This window comes from Strongylocentrotus purpuratus, unplaced genomic scaffold, assembly GCF_000002235.5.
Source record: "Strongylocentrotus purpuratus isolate Spur 01 unplaced genomic scaffold, Spur_5.0 spur5_contig_838, whole genome shotgun sequence".
Taxonomy (NCBI): Eukaryota; Metazoa; Echinodermata; class Echinoidea; order Camarodonta; family Strongylocentrotidae; genus Strongylocentrotus; species Strongylocentrotus purpuratus.
Window position 1 is genome coordinate 999,275 of NW_022145544.1, and position 16,592 is coordinate 1,015,866.

The 16,592-nt window shown below is 39.1% G+C and overlaps 1 protein-coding gene across 1 annotated transcript in view; it reads right to left on the reverse strand.

Annotated features, from left to right (window-relative positions):
• Window positions 1-471: 471 nt before the first annotated feature.
• The window catches only part of LOC115924504, a 34,573-nt gene continuing 18,452 nt past the window's right edge, over window positions 472-16,592 (reverse strand). Inside the window, exons 2-7 of the mRNA XM_030986817.1 lie at window positions 7,148-7,251; window positions 6,160-6,421; window positions 5,227-5,288; window positions 3,556-3,703; window positions 2,816-2,886; window positions 472-2,371 (exon numbers count right to left, since the gene is read on the reverse strand). Coding sequence (XP_030842677.1) covers window positions 984-2,371; window positions 2,816-2,886; window positions 3,556-3,703; window positions 5,227-5,288; window positions 6,160-6,421; window positions 7,148-7,251 — 2,035 coding nt within the window. The 3' untranslated portion in view covers window positions 472-983. The remainder of the gene's footprint in view (window positions 2,372-2,815; window positions 2,887-3,555; window positions 3,704-5,226; window positions 5,289-6,159; window positions 6,422-7,147; window positions 7,252-16,592) is intronic.

Sequence of the window (16,592 nt, forward strand, 5' to 3'; positions counted from 1 at the left end):
TATGATATCAATAGATTAATTCAATACTTCTGCAGCTTGTACAATTTAACGGATTTGAAGGCCTTCAATTCTATGAATAATACTAAAAGTAGCCCTCTTTAGAAGTGCGAATATGCAATCTAAATTATGCACATAAATAAAATATATATAAAACTTATTCAACCCTGTTGAGCCGTCTGTAAATCTAACTCTTTTCAATACGAGTCCACTCACTAGACATGTTGTTTTCTGCATTCAATTTTATTCATTTAAATCAACCTACATTTATTTTTCTGCCAAACTTACAAGATAAAGCCCATAAAAAACCTTTCTTTTCTGATCGTACAAGTATCAACTGTCTCCCTTCGTCATACCCACACAAACGCAGCATAATTTTCAATCGCCTCTATGATATATAAAATGTGTTTGCTATATATACAGCTGTAATGCATTGTCGAACACTAAAATTGAATATATTCATGCACTTTTTAAGAGGATTTTATCATGAAAGATATAATCCTGACTAATAATATATCATAAATGAAAGAAATTATGGGAGGCACATTTTAATTTACAACATGACAAAGCTTTGGAGAAAAAAATAAAGCCCATAATAACGAAATTATTCAAAATGCGCACGAAGACAAAAACAGAGAAGAAGAAGAAGAAGAAGAAGAAGAAGAAGAAGAAGAAGAAGAAGAAGAAGAAGAAGAAGTATCGCAAGGAAAAAAAACGTGCACAAATCAATTGAAGAATACATCGTACCACCGTTTAGCCAACATCATCTCTTCTTAAATTATAAGTTCCCATTTTCTTCAGGTTACATAATTATGAAGTCAATAACAAATAGTTCTTTGGAATACTTAACGTATCCCTCGTAGCGTTTCGTCGATTGCATTTACTTAACAAAGCGCCCAAGGTAATAAAAACATTCTTCCTAAACAATAAATAAATATTCATAAATACTTTATGGTAGATCATAATTATGCATGATCTGGATAGCTTTAAACCATGACATCAGGACCAGCCGGATGGTACATGTATTCTCCATTTTCCATTTCATCTTCATCGTTCGGGTTATCATAACCGTCCTCGGTCTGTCTCAGTTTTAGAGCAGCGTATGTGTTTCCTCCGACAGACTTTGATGGTTGTTTCTTCAATGAGAGGTTGTTGTTATCACCCCCGTAGATGTATGCCGTATCCTGCATGCTATCGCGTAGATGGCCGTTACTTGGTGCGTTAGGTGCATGTATCCCACTCCTGCCGCCATTTAGTTTACCATTCTCCTTTGGTGATCTGTGCGATTTGTTTGGCTTAAGATACGAATCGCTATCTAACGCCGCCTCATCTGCGGCTGGATGATCGTCGAACTCTAGGTACACCGGACGAGACTGCGAAAGGGGTTGGTATTCGTCCGGAGACTGTGGAGCTTTTGTGTTATTTGTCAAGCGAGATTCATAAACAGGGTCGTATCGATCATCCATTGTACTACCCTGAGATTGCGAGCCGTATGAAGATGGACCTGACTCGGATGCGGTACGTCCACTTCCTCGGCTATCTCGCGCTTTTGACTCTGGAAGGTCCGTTTCGTCACGTCCATAGGGTAGCTGATAAGTTTTCCTTTTGCTATAGTCTCCAATTGAGCTGGCTGGACTCCTTTCGAGGAGTTGATAAACTGGAGCGTTTTCGTCAACACTATCAGCTTGCATGGTAGGTGGGGCCTGCCCTCCATCTGTCATATCCGGTAGAGACCTCCACCTGCGAACACTCTCAGGAGACCTTCTTGGTCTGGACTGGTACTGTCCATGTACAGGAACGGGTGTGAATGCAGCGGAATCGTTCTTCTTCGAGCGAGGAACACCTTTATGTCCATTCCTGTTCAAGCGATTGTAATCTTCCCCTAGCGTAGTGCTTCGACCCCTTCCTGTCTGGTTTGGTACAAACCTCCTGTTGCCTCCATCTTTCAACGCCTGGCGAGCCCGGATCCTATCAATAGCCCTTCCTACATCTGCGCTGTTAGCATGCGTATCAGCTGTGTTGCTCCTGTACCGGTGGGGTTTCGAAGCCTGGTGCTGACCTTCAGGATCTGACAGGGAAGGCGTTACCTTAAGGTGCATGTAAGGCAACCCCTGCTGGTCACTCTCGGGTAGGTACTTGGTATATCCGTAGTCATCTTGGGGTGCACCAGGACCATCTGTACAATCGGCCAAAGCTGGATTGACCCCTGGTAGAAGGCTCATTTGCCGGACTGGTGGATGGGGAGGGTCGCCTAGGAGCTCGATGTCTGATACTGACCGATGGATTGATGGATCTGGGTTGAATGAGTTGATTGCAGACAGACTCTCACTTCGATACAACCCGTTTGGATAGGCTCCACCTCGTCTGGCAGGACCTGGTAGATGAAAGATTGATGAAACATAGCGAATTAGGTTCCTAATCATATCAAATGCTACCTTCTCGTTTATATCTTATAAATTTTCTGTACAAGTTCATCTTAAATGTGCATCACATTTTGTAACCTAAAGCTCATGGAAAATATTCGAATTAGAAAATTGAGTGGTATATAATATTGTTAAAAGGCAAAGTATGAATAAATCACTAACATCAAAACTGTTTGTCGGACCTATCACCTTTAAACAATAATTATTCCCAGAGCGATGAGAGCTAAAATATACAGTGTATCTCACATTAAAGCTATGTTCACATTCTGCAGACAACAGTTGAAATATTTGGTTTTTAAATTCAGACAATGATACAACTCCAATCTGAGTGTCATGACACCTCAATCATTTTAACATTAGAGGTTCATCTCAAACAATTAGAAATATCTACTTACTGTTGTTCGCTGATGTCATTTGGATTTCTTCGATCGTTGCATAATCCCGGTTCTGAGTGGGCATGTTGCGCCTGTAATGTAAACATTGAGAATATTTACCAATGAGTTCAAATTCGAAGGGCCTCCCTAAATTTAGGCATAATATACTTCAAAAGAGCATTTTATGTTTGTCACACACAGAGATCATGTCTGGTTTATTGAGAGTCAAACAATATAATAAAAACAATACAAAATTATCGCGAAACCAGTCCATTGCGCAGTCCGGTGCACATGTCAGCTCGTCACCATTAAATTTTGCATCAATTTTCAAGAGGACATATTCAAAGTGTTTATGAGTCAAAACATTTTACCACTAGCTATAAGGAGCCAACAGCTTACCACAGCACATCCTCTGGCAAAGTGGGAGTGATCTTACTCAGGTACGTGTTTAGAAGATTACACATTTTTTTAAACACTGTAACTAAACCAAAATAGAGAAATTGAGATATAAACATTGACATCAAAGAACGAAGGGTTTTTGGTCCATTCTTGAGATCCACATCGTCATACCAGGTCCTATTTTGCATATAAAACAAAGGGATAAATCATAAAAGCAAAATAACTTGTAGGGTTTCCATTCCACTTATCATAGTTAGAAGAGACCTTCATAATCTTCTACATGTGACTAATATGAACTTGATTTTTTTTTTTATCCCAGACTTAAATGAAAGGAGATGATAAGTGGCATGACTTGGTCTTACCTGGGAGGAAGTTTTGGAGCTCGATTCTTGTTATTTTTCCTTCGAAAATAACAAACGAACACGACGATGAGGCAGATGAGGAGACCGGCCAAAAAGGTGCCCACAGCAATTCCCAAAATTCGAGCATCAGCGGGGGAGAGGCCTGAACCTGTTTCAAGAATACGTAAATCATTTGTCAACTTTATTTGCTTTGAATCACACCTTTAAATTGATATAAACCACTGTGGTCAATATGGTATGGTATAATCAATCTATTGCAACCAGTGGCGTACGCAGGATTTTTTCAAGGGGGGGGGGGGGGGTTAAAATCGGGCCAAAAATTTCGCAACGACTCAGCATTATTATTTTGCTCCCGAAAATTTCAAAAACGCGCCGGCCGAAAAGTCGCTCAGTGGTGGGGGGGGGGGGGGGGGGGGGGGGGGGGTGGTAAGCGAACACTTTTTTTTTTTTTTTTGAGTCCAAAAAAATCGCAACGTCTCTGCCAGCCGAAAAGTCGCTCAGTGGGGGGGGGGGGGGGGGGGGGGGGGGGGGGGGGGTAAGAGAACACTTTTTTTTGGGGGGGGGGGTAAGAGAACACTTTTTTTTGGGGGGGGGTCTCGAAATTTAAAAATTTGACATTTTGTTCCGTTGGGGGGGGGGTAAGGTCACCTTTTTTAGGTCAGTCATTGGCATAATTTTTTTTTTTTTTTTTTTTTTAAATAAAAAAGGGGGAGGGGGGATTTACACAAAAAACATATACAAAACATACACATACACAGGAGGGGGGTTTAACCCCAACCCCCCCCCCCCCCCCCCCTGCGTATGCGCCTGATTGCAACCACCAGACTCACTACTCATTCTTATTTGCGTACGATATTCACAATACGCTGCTGTTGGAAGTATATTTCTGTGACATTCAATAATTAATGAAATACAATTCGTATCATTCAAATGTATTACACGTGTCGTACACTGCTGTATCATATTAACAATTATTACCCCGGGTTAAAATGACAATGTACTGAGGGTGGGTATCACAACATAAGCGACTCATACTAGTCTCTTCCCATATTCAGTACCATGTTCTGGTGTCTAATTATCAAAATGTATGCATACTGTTACATTAAAAGCAACCCACAAGTTGAATCCCATGTCATAACATCGATGATATCTTGACGAAGTATAATATCTTGATTTAAGTAAAATACATTAATAATATTATTTTTCATTATTTTGTATACGAATACGAAGAGTTTACTAGTAGGAAATCGTGCTACAGTTAGATTTTTGTTTTACAAAATTGTATTAATGCGATATAGTTTGTTTGTTTGTTTGATTGATTTTATTTCTGCGTTCAAAAATATACAAATTCAAAGTCAAAGTACAAAATTTCGAACAATAACAAATACAATGAATACAATGTTTACAAAAGTAATTAAATGAAAAATCATGTTCAATTATATCATTCGATAAACATGTACGAAGCATACAATAACATAAGAAATATGAAATATTTTCAATAAATTAGAGAGGTAATTCGGAACGCAGGAGACCACCTGTATAAAAGGATAGCAACTATCAACGCAAAAGAGAACGCTCTCAACATCTCATGAATTAATATACATTGACAATGGTTTCTTCGTAACCATGACAACAGGCAACTCACACAAAGATGACGGGAAATTGACTAACCTGTTGGTTCTGGTTTTCTTGGAATAACTACGTCAATCTGACGACCGGTCGTCATTCGGGTCCTATGAAAGATTGATGACAAATTTTGAAATTCTTTTAGTACATCATCATCCAACATTAAATAATACATGAGTAATTTAGAATTATTATTTATTTATTTATCAAATTTCTTTAAGACATTTTTTCCATGACCATCATAATCCAGGAGGGGCATCAAACCCTGATGTGCATGGGGGCAGCTCCCCCTAAATAGTTTCACAGCATTGTGTATCTATAGAGCTTGTGGGGTTTTTCATCAGTGTGGTTACGCCCTCCCCAATCCTGGAATCGAAGTCCCTAAATAGCATTGTGTGACTTGAGTGCTTCAAGTGGGATCAGTGCCATAAACAAAATCTGTGTTTTCCTCGAAAGCTATTAATTTCTGGTCGTGAATATGAAGTAATCCTCTGAAGAAAACGAAAACGAAATGCTTATTTGCATGCGACGGAAAAATTCAATCCTACATGCACCTCAAAATTTCAACCCTACATTATGCGCACATTAAGGCGTCATTTCGATTGCGTTATTAGGTACATGCGCTATTCAAGCCTATGGAGGCAATATTATTAGCGAATGCGCGTGTAATTTAACGCATTGTTTTTGCATTCACTCTCGCATTGCGCGTCAAAGGCCGTGCTGTCTGCTGACACTGTCCAACGCCAGCAAATGACGCCTCGTGTGACGTAAGACTGCGTCAGCAACTTGTCTGACGCATCATGTGATAGTGTGACATCGTACAAAGCGTAGATGCAACATGACCATTGTACACGTTGTGTTGATTCGCTGGCGCATGGGTTGATTGACCTCACATGTCTAATTAGCGCAGGTATAATTAGCGCATGTATAATGCAATCGAGATGACGCATCGTGTGCAATGGCATCATTGATACTTACGTCATTGGAACAAATGGCGTTGGCGTTGGCGGTAAGGCTATGCCGCAAATCGGGTTACACTGAGGTGCACAGAACTCGCTGAGCACCACGTAGCTGTCTGGTTGACTGGCGTCCCAAGCTCTGAGAGCGTAGTCTGTACCGTTTGTCTCGTTCTTGAAGAAGACCAGAGGGTTCTGTCTCGTCTGAAGACAAGTCTTTACGTTAGCCTCCCGATTCTGAGCGATAACCACCTTGTTTGGGTCGTTGGGACACGTTCCGAAATCTGTATAGACAATGGTATTTCGGAGAGGACATATCAAGTATTAATGCAATAACTAGTACAGCAAGGATGTTACCTTCGAAATGATCTGTCTCCGAAAAATATTGGGTTTAACCAGACTAGACAAAATAAGAAACATAACAATTCAGAGGACTCTAGGACTGGATGAAACCATTCTGGACAAGATAGCCCCAAAACGGCTGCGATTCTTTGGCCACGTCAACAGGATGAGACCATCACGATACCTAAAGATACTCCTAACTTCTAATATTCATGGTGATAGGCCCATGGGCAGACCAGCCAAGAAATGGCTTGATTGTGTAAAGGCTGATTGTGCTACTAGATCTCTGGGATCCCTCACAGAAGTGACCAGAACTTCACAAGATAGGAAGATCTGGCTTGAGGTCATGAAGCAGAAGCCATCACACATCTCCCAGATGGTGCGGAAGGCTTAGGTCAAGGTAGGTCATGAATGTTAAAGTAAATAAAGTCAATTTCCCGCTTAAAAAAGACTATATCCTTTTTATTTTAATACGAAAAAGAACCGCGATATCTCCACCTTATCAATTTACCATGCCCATCAAAAAGTGAAAACAAAAGTGTCGCAGGGGCTGATCTTCTTTGGCAATATAAACTTTATAAAATTCTGACATTTGCGGCCGGTTGAAGTGTGCGGGCAAAAAATGACTTCTTCTCTTAAGTTGAAAGCTATTAAGTACTGTAACTTACCTATAAAATCACCAAGTGAGCAGAAATTCAAAGCGAACGGGTCTAAGAATTGCGTTAAGTTGATGTCAGCTCCTGTACATTCACACCAGCCCACGCAGGATACACTGTCAAAATATATGAAAAAATGAACAACAATTAGACATACGTTGCTTATACATGTACATGTTCCTCCAAATCTGTACCTGTCTATTCAGATTACCATTGCACAAACGTGTGGGTAAAATAAACACAATCGCAAAGCCTTTCAAAAATTAAACTCAATGGGTATCCAATTGAAATCATGTTCTGGTTATAGAATTCGTCATTATAATGTTTGCACATTTGAATAGGTGCTGAACAAGACTACTGAAAGTTAATTTTTCGAAAGTTTTGGCGACCATGTTGATTACATTCTTGGAATTTTCTATTCTATATTACATTTTTAAAGCTGTTCCTTTTGAATTTGTAATATATGTTTTTCATCCAAATTCAATATGTGATGGTAAAAAAAAAAAGGAAGTGTCAATAACCCCTTTTTAGTATGCTTATATGTTAGTGAACCCTGTGGTATGACTCACATCACAGTCCCTGAAAGCGTGGAACGTCATTGAGACATTAAAAAATATATCAACATAACAATCAATGATTTATACTACTTCAATACGTCCCAGCGCTATTAATATCATCTTGATACAATAGTCCCAGCTGGCCATTTTAATTGATTTATACCATCGCATGTCATATGGGTGTTACACTCGTTTCGTCAATGGCATTGATCTCATGCGGTCGTTCACCCATGCACTAATGCTCTCCCCTCTTATTATTTTTTTCATAGTAATAACAAATGTTTGTTATTAATCCTTTTCTCAATTGTATTCTTTTTTCTACTATCCCTATTTATAAAAGATAACAATAAAATCTTTTAATAGTTGTTTTACCCGTTTTCATTATATGTATATATATATATATATCATTCGGTTCATCTTGTTCTTTTCATGGAATTTTGCTTCTGAACAGTGAAATGAAAACCGTACTGTGACACACGTGAAGATAGCGTTATTATTCTGCTAGTAAGTTTTTATAACATGATGATGCGAATACGGAAAAGTAAGTTACTACATATAACTCGAGATGTAAGCATCATTAACCTTTCAAACGATTTCCCGTTACTCTCCTCGGATACCAATCACTATGCTGCAATATAAGTCCCTATTTTAAATAAATATCTTTATACATGGAGCTATTAGAGCTGATGGATGAAACCAGGACAATATTAGAAACTGACTCTGCCAACGACCCTCGATTCTCGGAATCCACGAGCCTACTGAATCAAAAATAAGTGATGGAAATAAATGGAACACGTGCGAAGGCAATATACATGGCACGCATGGGGGTGATACACAGAGAAAAGACCGAGTGAGAGAGAGAATTCAAAGCGAAAGAGAGAGAGAGAGAGAGAGAGAGAGATAGAGAGAGGGAGGGAGAGAAAGAGAGAGAGAGAGAGAAAGAGAGAGTATGTGTGTGTGTGTATGTGTGTGAGAGAGAGAGATGGCGAGATGAAGTTGATGAACATAAGATAGACATAGAAAGACAAAGAAAGTAATGTAAGAACAGAAATGGAAATTGATAGAGAGGGGGGAAAGAGATAGAAACAAATATTGTGGGAGAGAAAAAAAAGAGAGAAGAGATGGAGACAGCGATAATGATTTAGAGAAAATTTAAGAAATACGAGACAGAGAGATGGAGATTGGGGGAGAGTAGGAGGGGAAAGATAAAGAAAAGAGCAGGTGAAAGAGAGTTCGAGGGAGAAAGTAAGAATTATGGAAGACATAGAGAGGAGGGGAAGCAGGTAAAGGGGGAGAGAGAGAGGGATAGAAGAGAATGATATATAGAGAGAGAGGGAGAGAGAGAGAGAGAGAGAGAGAGAGAGAGAAAGAAAGAGAGAGAGAAAGACAGATAAAGAGAGAGAGAGAGAGAGAGAGAGAGAGAGAGAGAGAGAGAGAGAGAGAGAGAGAGAGAGATGGAGGTTGAAGAGAGGGAGAGACTTTGCTTCCCGGTGATTCCTCCCTGTTTCCAGGAATTATGACAATAGGCTCCTCCTGCTGTCTTGAATAATTTGAATTTGATTATACTGCCAGCGACCGTTCAACTTGAAATCGATTTCCCCGCCCATGTACATTATACACGCAATCAGGCAGACACTCGATTCTCACGAACAGGTTTGTCAGTATATGATTGCGAACCCGAAAAAAAGTATTCCAAATACAAGTACACCTTTTTGTCAAGATCTTAACGTTAGTCAACTAAACAAAATCATTCTTTTACCAATACATTTCGCTAGACTTACAAGAACAGTCGTGTTTATAATAATTTTATAATTTTGTATCATAAGTATACAGAACTGGAAAAGACTTGACATAATTGTACGGTGTACCTGTAGCATTGGTAATAAGCTGCCTTTATTTAGAAACTTCTATTGGCTCACGCTCTAAAGTGGTACAAATAAATGTTAATTTATTCATTGCTTGTAATATATATAGAGACACATCGGCTTGGATTGATGATGATAAAATAGTTAACAAATAATGACTCATAAGAGACGAACATTCAGTGCAAAGCGTAACATCGCGTGTTCTACGCCTGACGAAACATGAATGCAACTAAGTATCAGAATCATTCTCATAACCAAATCGTGAACTGATAGTCCTAATTAAGAAACAAATCTCATTATTCCGGACAGTAAGTGTGGCGAAAGGAACATAATGAGTGATTTTCATCTTCCAAATCTTGTTTTCGCCCTATTTGCAGACGACACGCGCGTGAGTAAAACCTGGATGATGACGATGAGTCATCATCACAGGCAAACAATGGGCGCGAAAGCAGAAGTCATGCGTTCACCGATTCGGTAAGAAAGATACCAGTATGTAGATGCAGCGTGGCGCCGTCGTACATTTTCATGCATGCCATACACACCTTGTCAAGGTGACCTTGAGCCTTTAATTTGGTGATGACCTGGTTATGAGGTTTTCAATGACTATGTAAGAAATAATGACAATACTTAACACAATCATTCACTATAGCATCTGATAACATATTCGTACTTTCAATACATTATGTTATCAGATTAATGTCATCTATGGGATAAGGTTAGGTTTGACTAGATATAAAGTTTTCCACATTTCCAATAACAGAATGCTTTTGAAATGATTTTTTTTTTTTTTTTAAGGATAAGAAATTACATCATGCATTAAATCCAATCATAGAAAAAGACTATTATGCCTTCGTGCATTGGAATCGAAAGCGATGTTAGAGAGAAAAAATTTCCCTGATAAATTAAATGCTCCACCCATTCTTTCACAAGCGAAAGTCGGTAACGATAATTCAATTTCGCAGCCTAATTTCCACTTGCCAACCCTAACTGGTTACATCGTTTGTTTAATCGTTGGCCAGTACATCGTCTAGTAATTGCAAGCATCATTGACGCGCTCATATTATCAACTTTTTACTACTACACATTGCGGTTTTACCCCGATGATGTAGATGTGTCGAGAACAAAAATCGTAGCCTTAGATTAATCTAATATCACCATCTACATCCCTGTAATGTTGCTACAACAACATGAACAAAGATCGGTGCGCAGCCATTTTATCCCGAATTGAGCCATTTAATATTTCGATATCTAAACTGATTATTAATGTATTGCTGTATGGGACGCTTAAACCCATGAATATCATATTGTATGCTGTGAGATTACTGAAACATTAGCTCTTCTGTATGGATACGCATTACCATGATTATTTTGAGGCGCCACCATTATTCATCTGCTACCGATGTAGACATACCGACCCAATGAATCGCGCCTCGGCAAGGTGTGGGCTTATAATCCGATTTAGAAAGCTTCGAAGTCCGTCTGTTAAAATAGACAGGCTTATTCCAGATCAACACCGGGGAATCATGTTGCTCGCTTGATTGCATCCCGTAACCATGGTGACCCGTGCATTGGGATGAAGACGAATATGATACATAATGATGCTGTTGCGACGCATGATATAGTTATGTTGTTAAGGTGTAGTAAATGTAGATACAGTTATAACCATGGAAACTGAAAAACCTCGATGACCGGCTGTCCTTTATAGGAGAAAAATTAATCGAAAAGAAAATGATAAATTCTGGCCTATCAATTCAGATGCTTTAAAAAAGAAAGGAAAATTCTTAAAGGAAACTGATGAAAAACCCGATATTGCCATCAAATTAAAATATATAAGACCACTAAGATTTCCCCCAAAATTGTAAAAGTTTTAAGAGAATAAATAAAATGAACCAACAATTTGTAATGTGACGTCATTTACAATAACCTTGTGTGTTGGAAAGGTTTACGTTTGATATTCCCTGCTCGTCCTGTAGGAAAATAAAATCAGGTCGCGGAGACTTGGGTTCAATCCATTTTGCTGGTAATCAATACTAAGCGCATTTGATTATAAGCCTTTAGAGATATCAAAACAGGTCATTCAAGTGTCAATACATTTAGCTTGTCTCTCTCTCTCTTTCACGCATACTCAACGACAACCTGATAGTATAGCTGTTACGATAACGGTCAAAATTGATACAAAGATTATCCACATTAACTAATGTTTATTACGATTTAGCAATACCTAGCCTTTTTTTTTCTTGTAAAAACAACTTAAGATCCATCCGATATTCTGTTCCTTATAATTATATTTCGAACGTATAATATGCAGCATTATGTTGGTAATTTCAATGGAATTTCGATCACCTAACATTACCCAACATTTTTCCCTGTTTATGTGCCTCACATAATGCCTTGCTGCTATTTCTGACAACACCGCAAGGTATTTCACGCCCATCACATCACATCATATTGACAACAAACCAGTGACGCCATACCCAAAGGCATCTATGCTAATGAACCATCCATCTTAATTCTGGGTCACTCAAAGTGAGGTTGCGGAGGATTTGCCTTGCATGTGGGTCACTTAAGAACGGGTCAAAACTGCCGAGTGGTCAAGTACTTTGCATTCTGTCTCTTTTAGCTATCTAAGTATAGGTTACTTCCTGAACTTATTGAATATCAGTTTTCTTAGTTGATTAGTGGGAAGAAAATTCGGATGAAACATGCAGATCGATTCCATTTTTGCGGAGTCTACAATAGATTAGAGTGCTAACTCACACGCACTCGCCACACACTTACACGCACACCCACATTCGAGCGTGTGCCACTGACAGCTAAATATCAAGGCGATGGCACCTTCGTCATTTATTTATTCGTTCGAATAACTAAATAAATTAGTTATTGGGATTTTGTTGTGGACTTTGCAATACCGACGATTATACAATACACACCATGTGAATGTTATACTGCTCACCATAACTGGATAATCAGAGTTTTTTTTTCAAATGTTATTGGACATGCTGGTTTGAAAACACATTGTAAACCCAACATGACCTTATCCGAAGTATCATCAAGGGAAATTATACTGTTTTTTCCCCCGTATGCTCATCAAGGTATTCAAGCACCCTTCCAAAGATAATCATAACAAAATGAAAAAGAGGAGCTCGTACGCACGTTAGACATGAACAGATCTATCCCGACAAGGGTCATTTATTACTTAATGTACGGTGGAGGTGATAGAGAACGGCTATAGATGTGTTGAATCAAAGAGTTCCGTGAAGTTGGCAGTATGGAGATAAGCGCATCAACATGAAAATATTTTGTTTACAACATATCCGACAGTTGCATTGAATTATTTTCCTGATTTTGCCAATTTTGCGAAAACAAAGTATGCCGGAAGTTTCAATAACTCCCACACTCCCACATTGTCGGTAAATAGTACTTTAACAATGGACATGATAGTGGCCTTTATAATAAAATTAATTACCCGAAATTTTACTTCTTTTGTTAGTTCGGAAAGATCTAAAGAAATCCTTCCGCAAGTTTCTCTTTCTTAGTACTAATTGCATTCTGTCAAACGGGGAATTTACATCCTTTCTACCGGGCTCAATGGGTTCATTTTGTATTGAATAGTTCAATGTCCATATTATTACTCCGGAACTTCAAAATAGTACCAAAGTGCACACGGTGTGGGATTAAGTAATTCTTCCGCAAGTTTCTCTTTTTTTAGTACTAATTGCATTCTGTCAAACTGGGAATTATTATCCTTCATTTTCTATTGAATGGTTCAATGTCCATATTATTACTCCGGAACTTCATAATAGTACCACAAGTGTTTTTAGACTACATGGTATGGGATTAAGTACGATAATGGCGTAGTCGGTAATAGTAGTTTCAGTAAAAGGGAGCAATGGCTTTTCTATGTGGATGACGCGCGAGTGAGTGAAGCGACCGAGCGGTGTGGTAGGGGCTTGTGTCATTCTCCTTCTCCCGTGTGTTTTTCCCTCCCGATTTCTCCTTCTCTCTTTCTTTTAATATCTTTCTTTCGCTATTCTAGGGGCACGTGCCCTCCCTCTCCTCATGTAGCTACCATGGCTACGCCAAATGGTGAACTAGCAGCCATATGACAACAATCACCTGGAAGTTCCACTTGCGTCGACAAAACTATACGCATTTCCTGTAGGCACAATAGGGCCCTCATAGCAGAAGCGAAAATTGAATTTCGCTGCCTGGCTGCTTTCTAAGTGGATTACAGCGAAATGGTGAGAAAAGAGAGCACCAAAACGATTACCGTATGAATCTAAAGGCTGCAAATTATGGTTAGGTAATGTGGAAAAGAATCCTTATGACTGTGTTGACAGACTAAATAAATTATCTCATAATATCACTTCGGGACTCGATAAGAGTTATTGAAACGCGTTTCGCGACTACTTCCGCACAACAACACAAACCTGGTTGAAGAAAATATCTCACGGATTCCTGTCCTTTCCCTTTTTCACTCTCCCTGAGTTTCCCGAAAGATACTTAACTTTCTCTTTCATTCGTTTCCATCTTCCAATCAAACATTATCGAAATATCTTTTCAGCATGAATAAGCAGAGTTTATTACTCATTTACTGATATGCCCTCGGAGTGGACCTAAAGCCGTCGGTCCTCTGGTTGCTTACTAACAAACATTTATGCTTTCTTAGCAGTCAGGTAAAATAACCACCACTAAATAACCACCAAATGAGGACGAGATTCGTGATTAAAGTTAGATATTAAAGACAACTACAATCTATCAATCAATCATGATATCACGAACCCTCTCCGCTTATGTTTCCCACAATGATCCTTCCAAGATGTACTTCCTACAAGGTTCATGAAAGGCCCCTCTCGTGCCATTTCTCCTGAACCAAGCTAGGAGCCTAAGCCCTGTGAGAGGTGAGTTGCTGAACCTATACCAGCAATCATCATGAGGGAAACAGCCGACCCCAAATTCTTGGAAGCATCGAAGGCACATGCCGTCAGCAGATGTCCAACTGAGTGAATAATAACTGGAGGCACCGCAATGTCGACTTTTCCATCTCATGTTCATAATGTCGTCTGCTCCACCTTCGCGCTGTTAATCGGTTTACCGCGGTTTCATGCGAATCACATTATGATCATGTTCATCCAAGCAGCAGGCGATTGACTAATCCCTTTCCCACCAAAACGGCAATACATAAATTTATTATTTTTTATAGGGGGGCCTCTGACCCTCTGTAGCGTGTCTCGTTTAGGAGTTAATCATTCATATTAATGTATGATGAAAAAAATAATCGAAAAGGGATCGATTTCTCGGTGTGCCTATTTATGAAGTAAAAATATATTGATGTGTGTTTTGATAGCCGTGTGTAATGTATTTGCAATTCCGCGAATCACACCATGCAAGTCACATGGGGGTAAGTTAGAGTGGCATGCATTGTTCATAACATTATTATTTTGTTCATAACATTATTATTTTCATGACTTTCCAGGACAAAAAGGCCAAACAAGGGTAACCTCTGGTCATTTAATGATGTAGCGATAACACATCCGCTGATGTAATATAAGTCATGATTGCAGTTTTTTGTGAAACTAGGTTGAATGATACGCTGAGCTATAAAAAGATCTATTCTCTTCAACCAAAAGGTTATAACCATTAATAAACTTCCCCAACAGGTCATACTTAGCCAAATCGAACGAGGGGATCCATTTCCAATAATTGTGTAATTGGCATTGAATATGAAAGAAAGGCGAACGCCTCTAATTACAATAATGAAATTAGCATGTCTATATTAATGGCTATCACAGCATGCAAGAAGTATTTGGTAATTATTTAGGCTTCCAGACCAGGGTCGAGAGAGACAAGTTAAAATGTGATGTCTAGTAGTGTAACCTGTAAACATGCAACCACGCTTTGATTCGAAAATACTGTACTTGCCATCGCTCTTGAAAGTACGATCGCAAACATCTAAACATTTGTCATGTACAACCGTGGTCCTTTTATAATCCTATGTTCAGATATATTTATATGTCGTGACTACAGGTGGAACATTTTGCTTGATGTTGATCCTATTCTGGCTTATTATCGCAATGCACTATGTGACCCAGTCGTACACAGTATGAGTGAATTTCCTCTCTTCCATGTAGACCAGCATGGAGTAGTTACAGATCACCGAATACAGCTTGCATTCCTTGCAACCTGTCATATCGAGTCATCGTCATTTCTAATATCGCTGCACTAATATGATAAGCAGCTATAGCTCATTATAATGGACACATCCCTGCGACCAATTTCCCTATATCAACTGAATTCCAAGATAGTATCATATTGAGATTTTTTTTTTAAAAGGATTATAAATTGTCGACAATAAAGAGATCCGTTGATTCATCATCCAAGTAACATTTTTTTGGAAGGGAGGTATAAACCCCATGCCTACCCTTATTTAGCAGCTCCCTCCAAAAAAAACCCACACATGCCAGTAAATATAAACAACGACCATTCATGATGGCATATCTACGCCATCTATTGCTTTCAGCTTTGAATAATCTGATTATAGTGCCAGTGAAAACGTGCAAAATAATGGGTACCTCTAATTAATCAGGGTGAATTATCTAATTTTACTCGTTAATCTACGGCCACCTTTGTCACCCATACAAATTGAAAGTGATCTGCGGTATGACGTCGATAACAGTAGTACGTATAGACTTCTAAACCCCAAAACAGATCCACGTCACTCCAGTCTCCTCAATAAACCCGATACCCTCTGACATCGTCTACATTGTTTCATCGTTAACTTTCACCATCATCTCCAACAGTCAACGACCTCGATGAACTTTAAAGAATTGATGCAAGTTCAAGGTCTTCATGCACGCAGCGGCCGTGGTTTCTTGGAGACATGCCTGCCGCTGAGAACACCTCACCCTAAGGTTTCTTCTCCGTGAGTCCCTGCTTGCTCGCGATTGTTTTCCTCAAAAACGATTATAAAGTACTAATCATTCTTCCTTGATGATTCGTTCTGACATGGCATCACGTCACAGGCTCATGCACAGC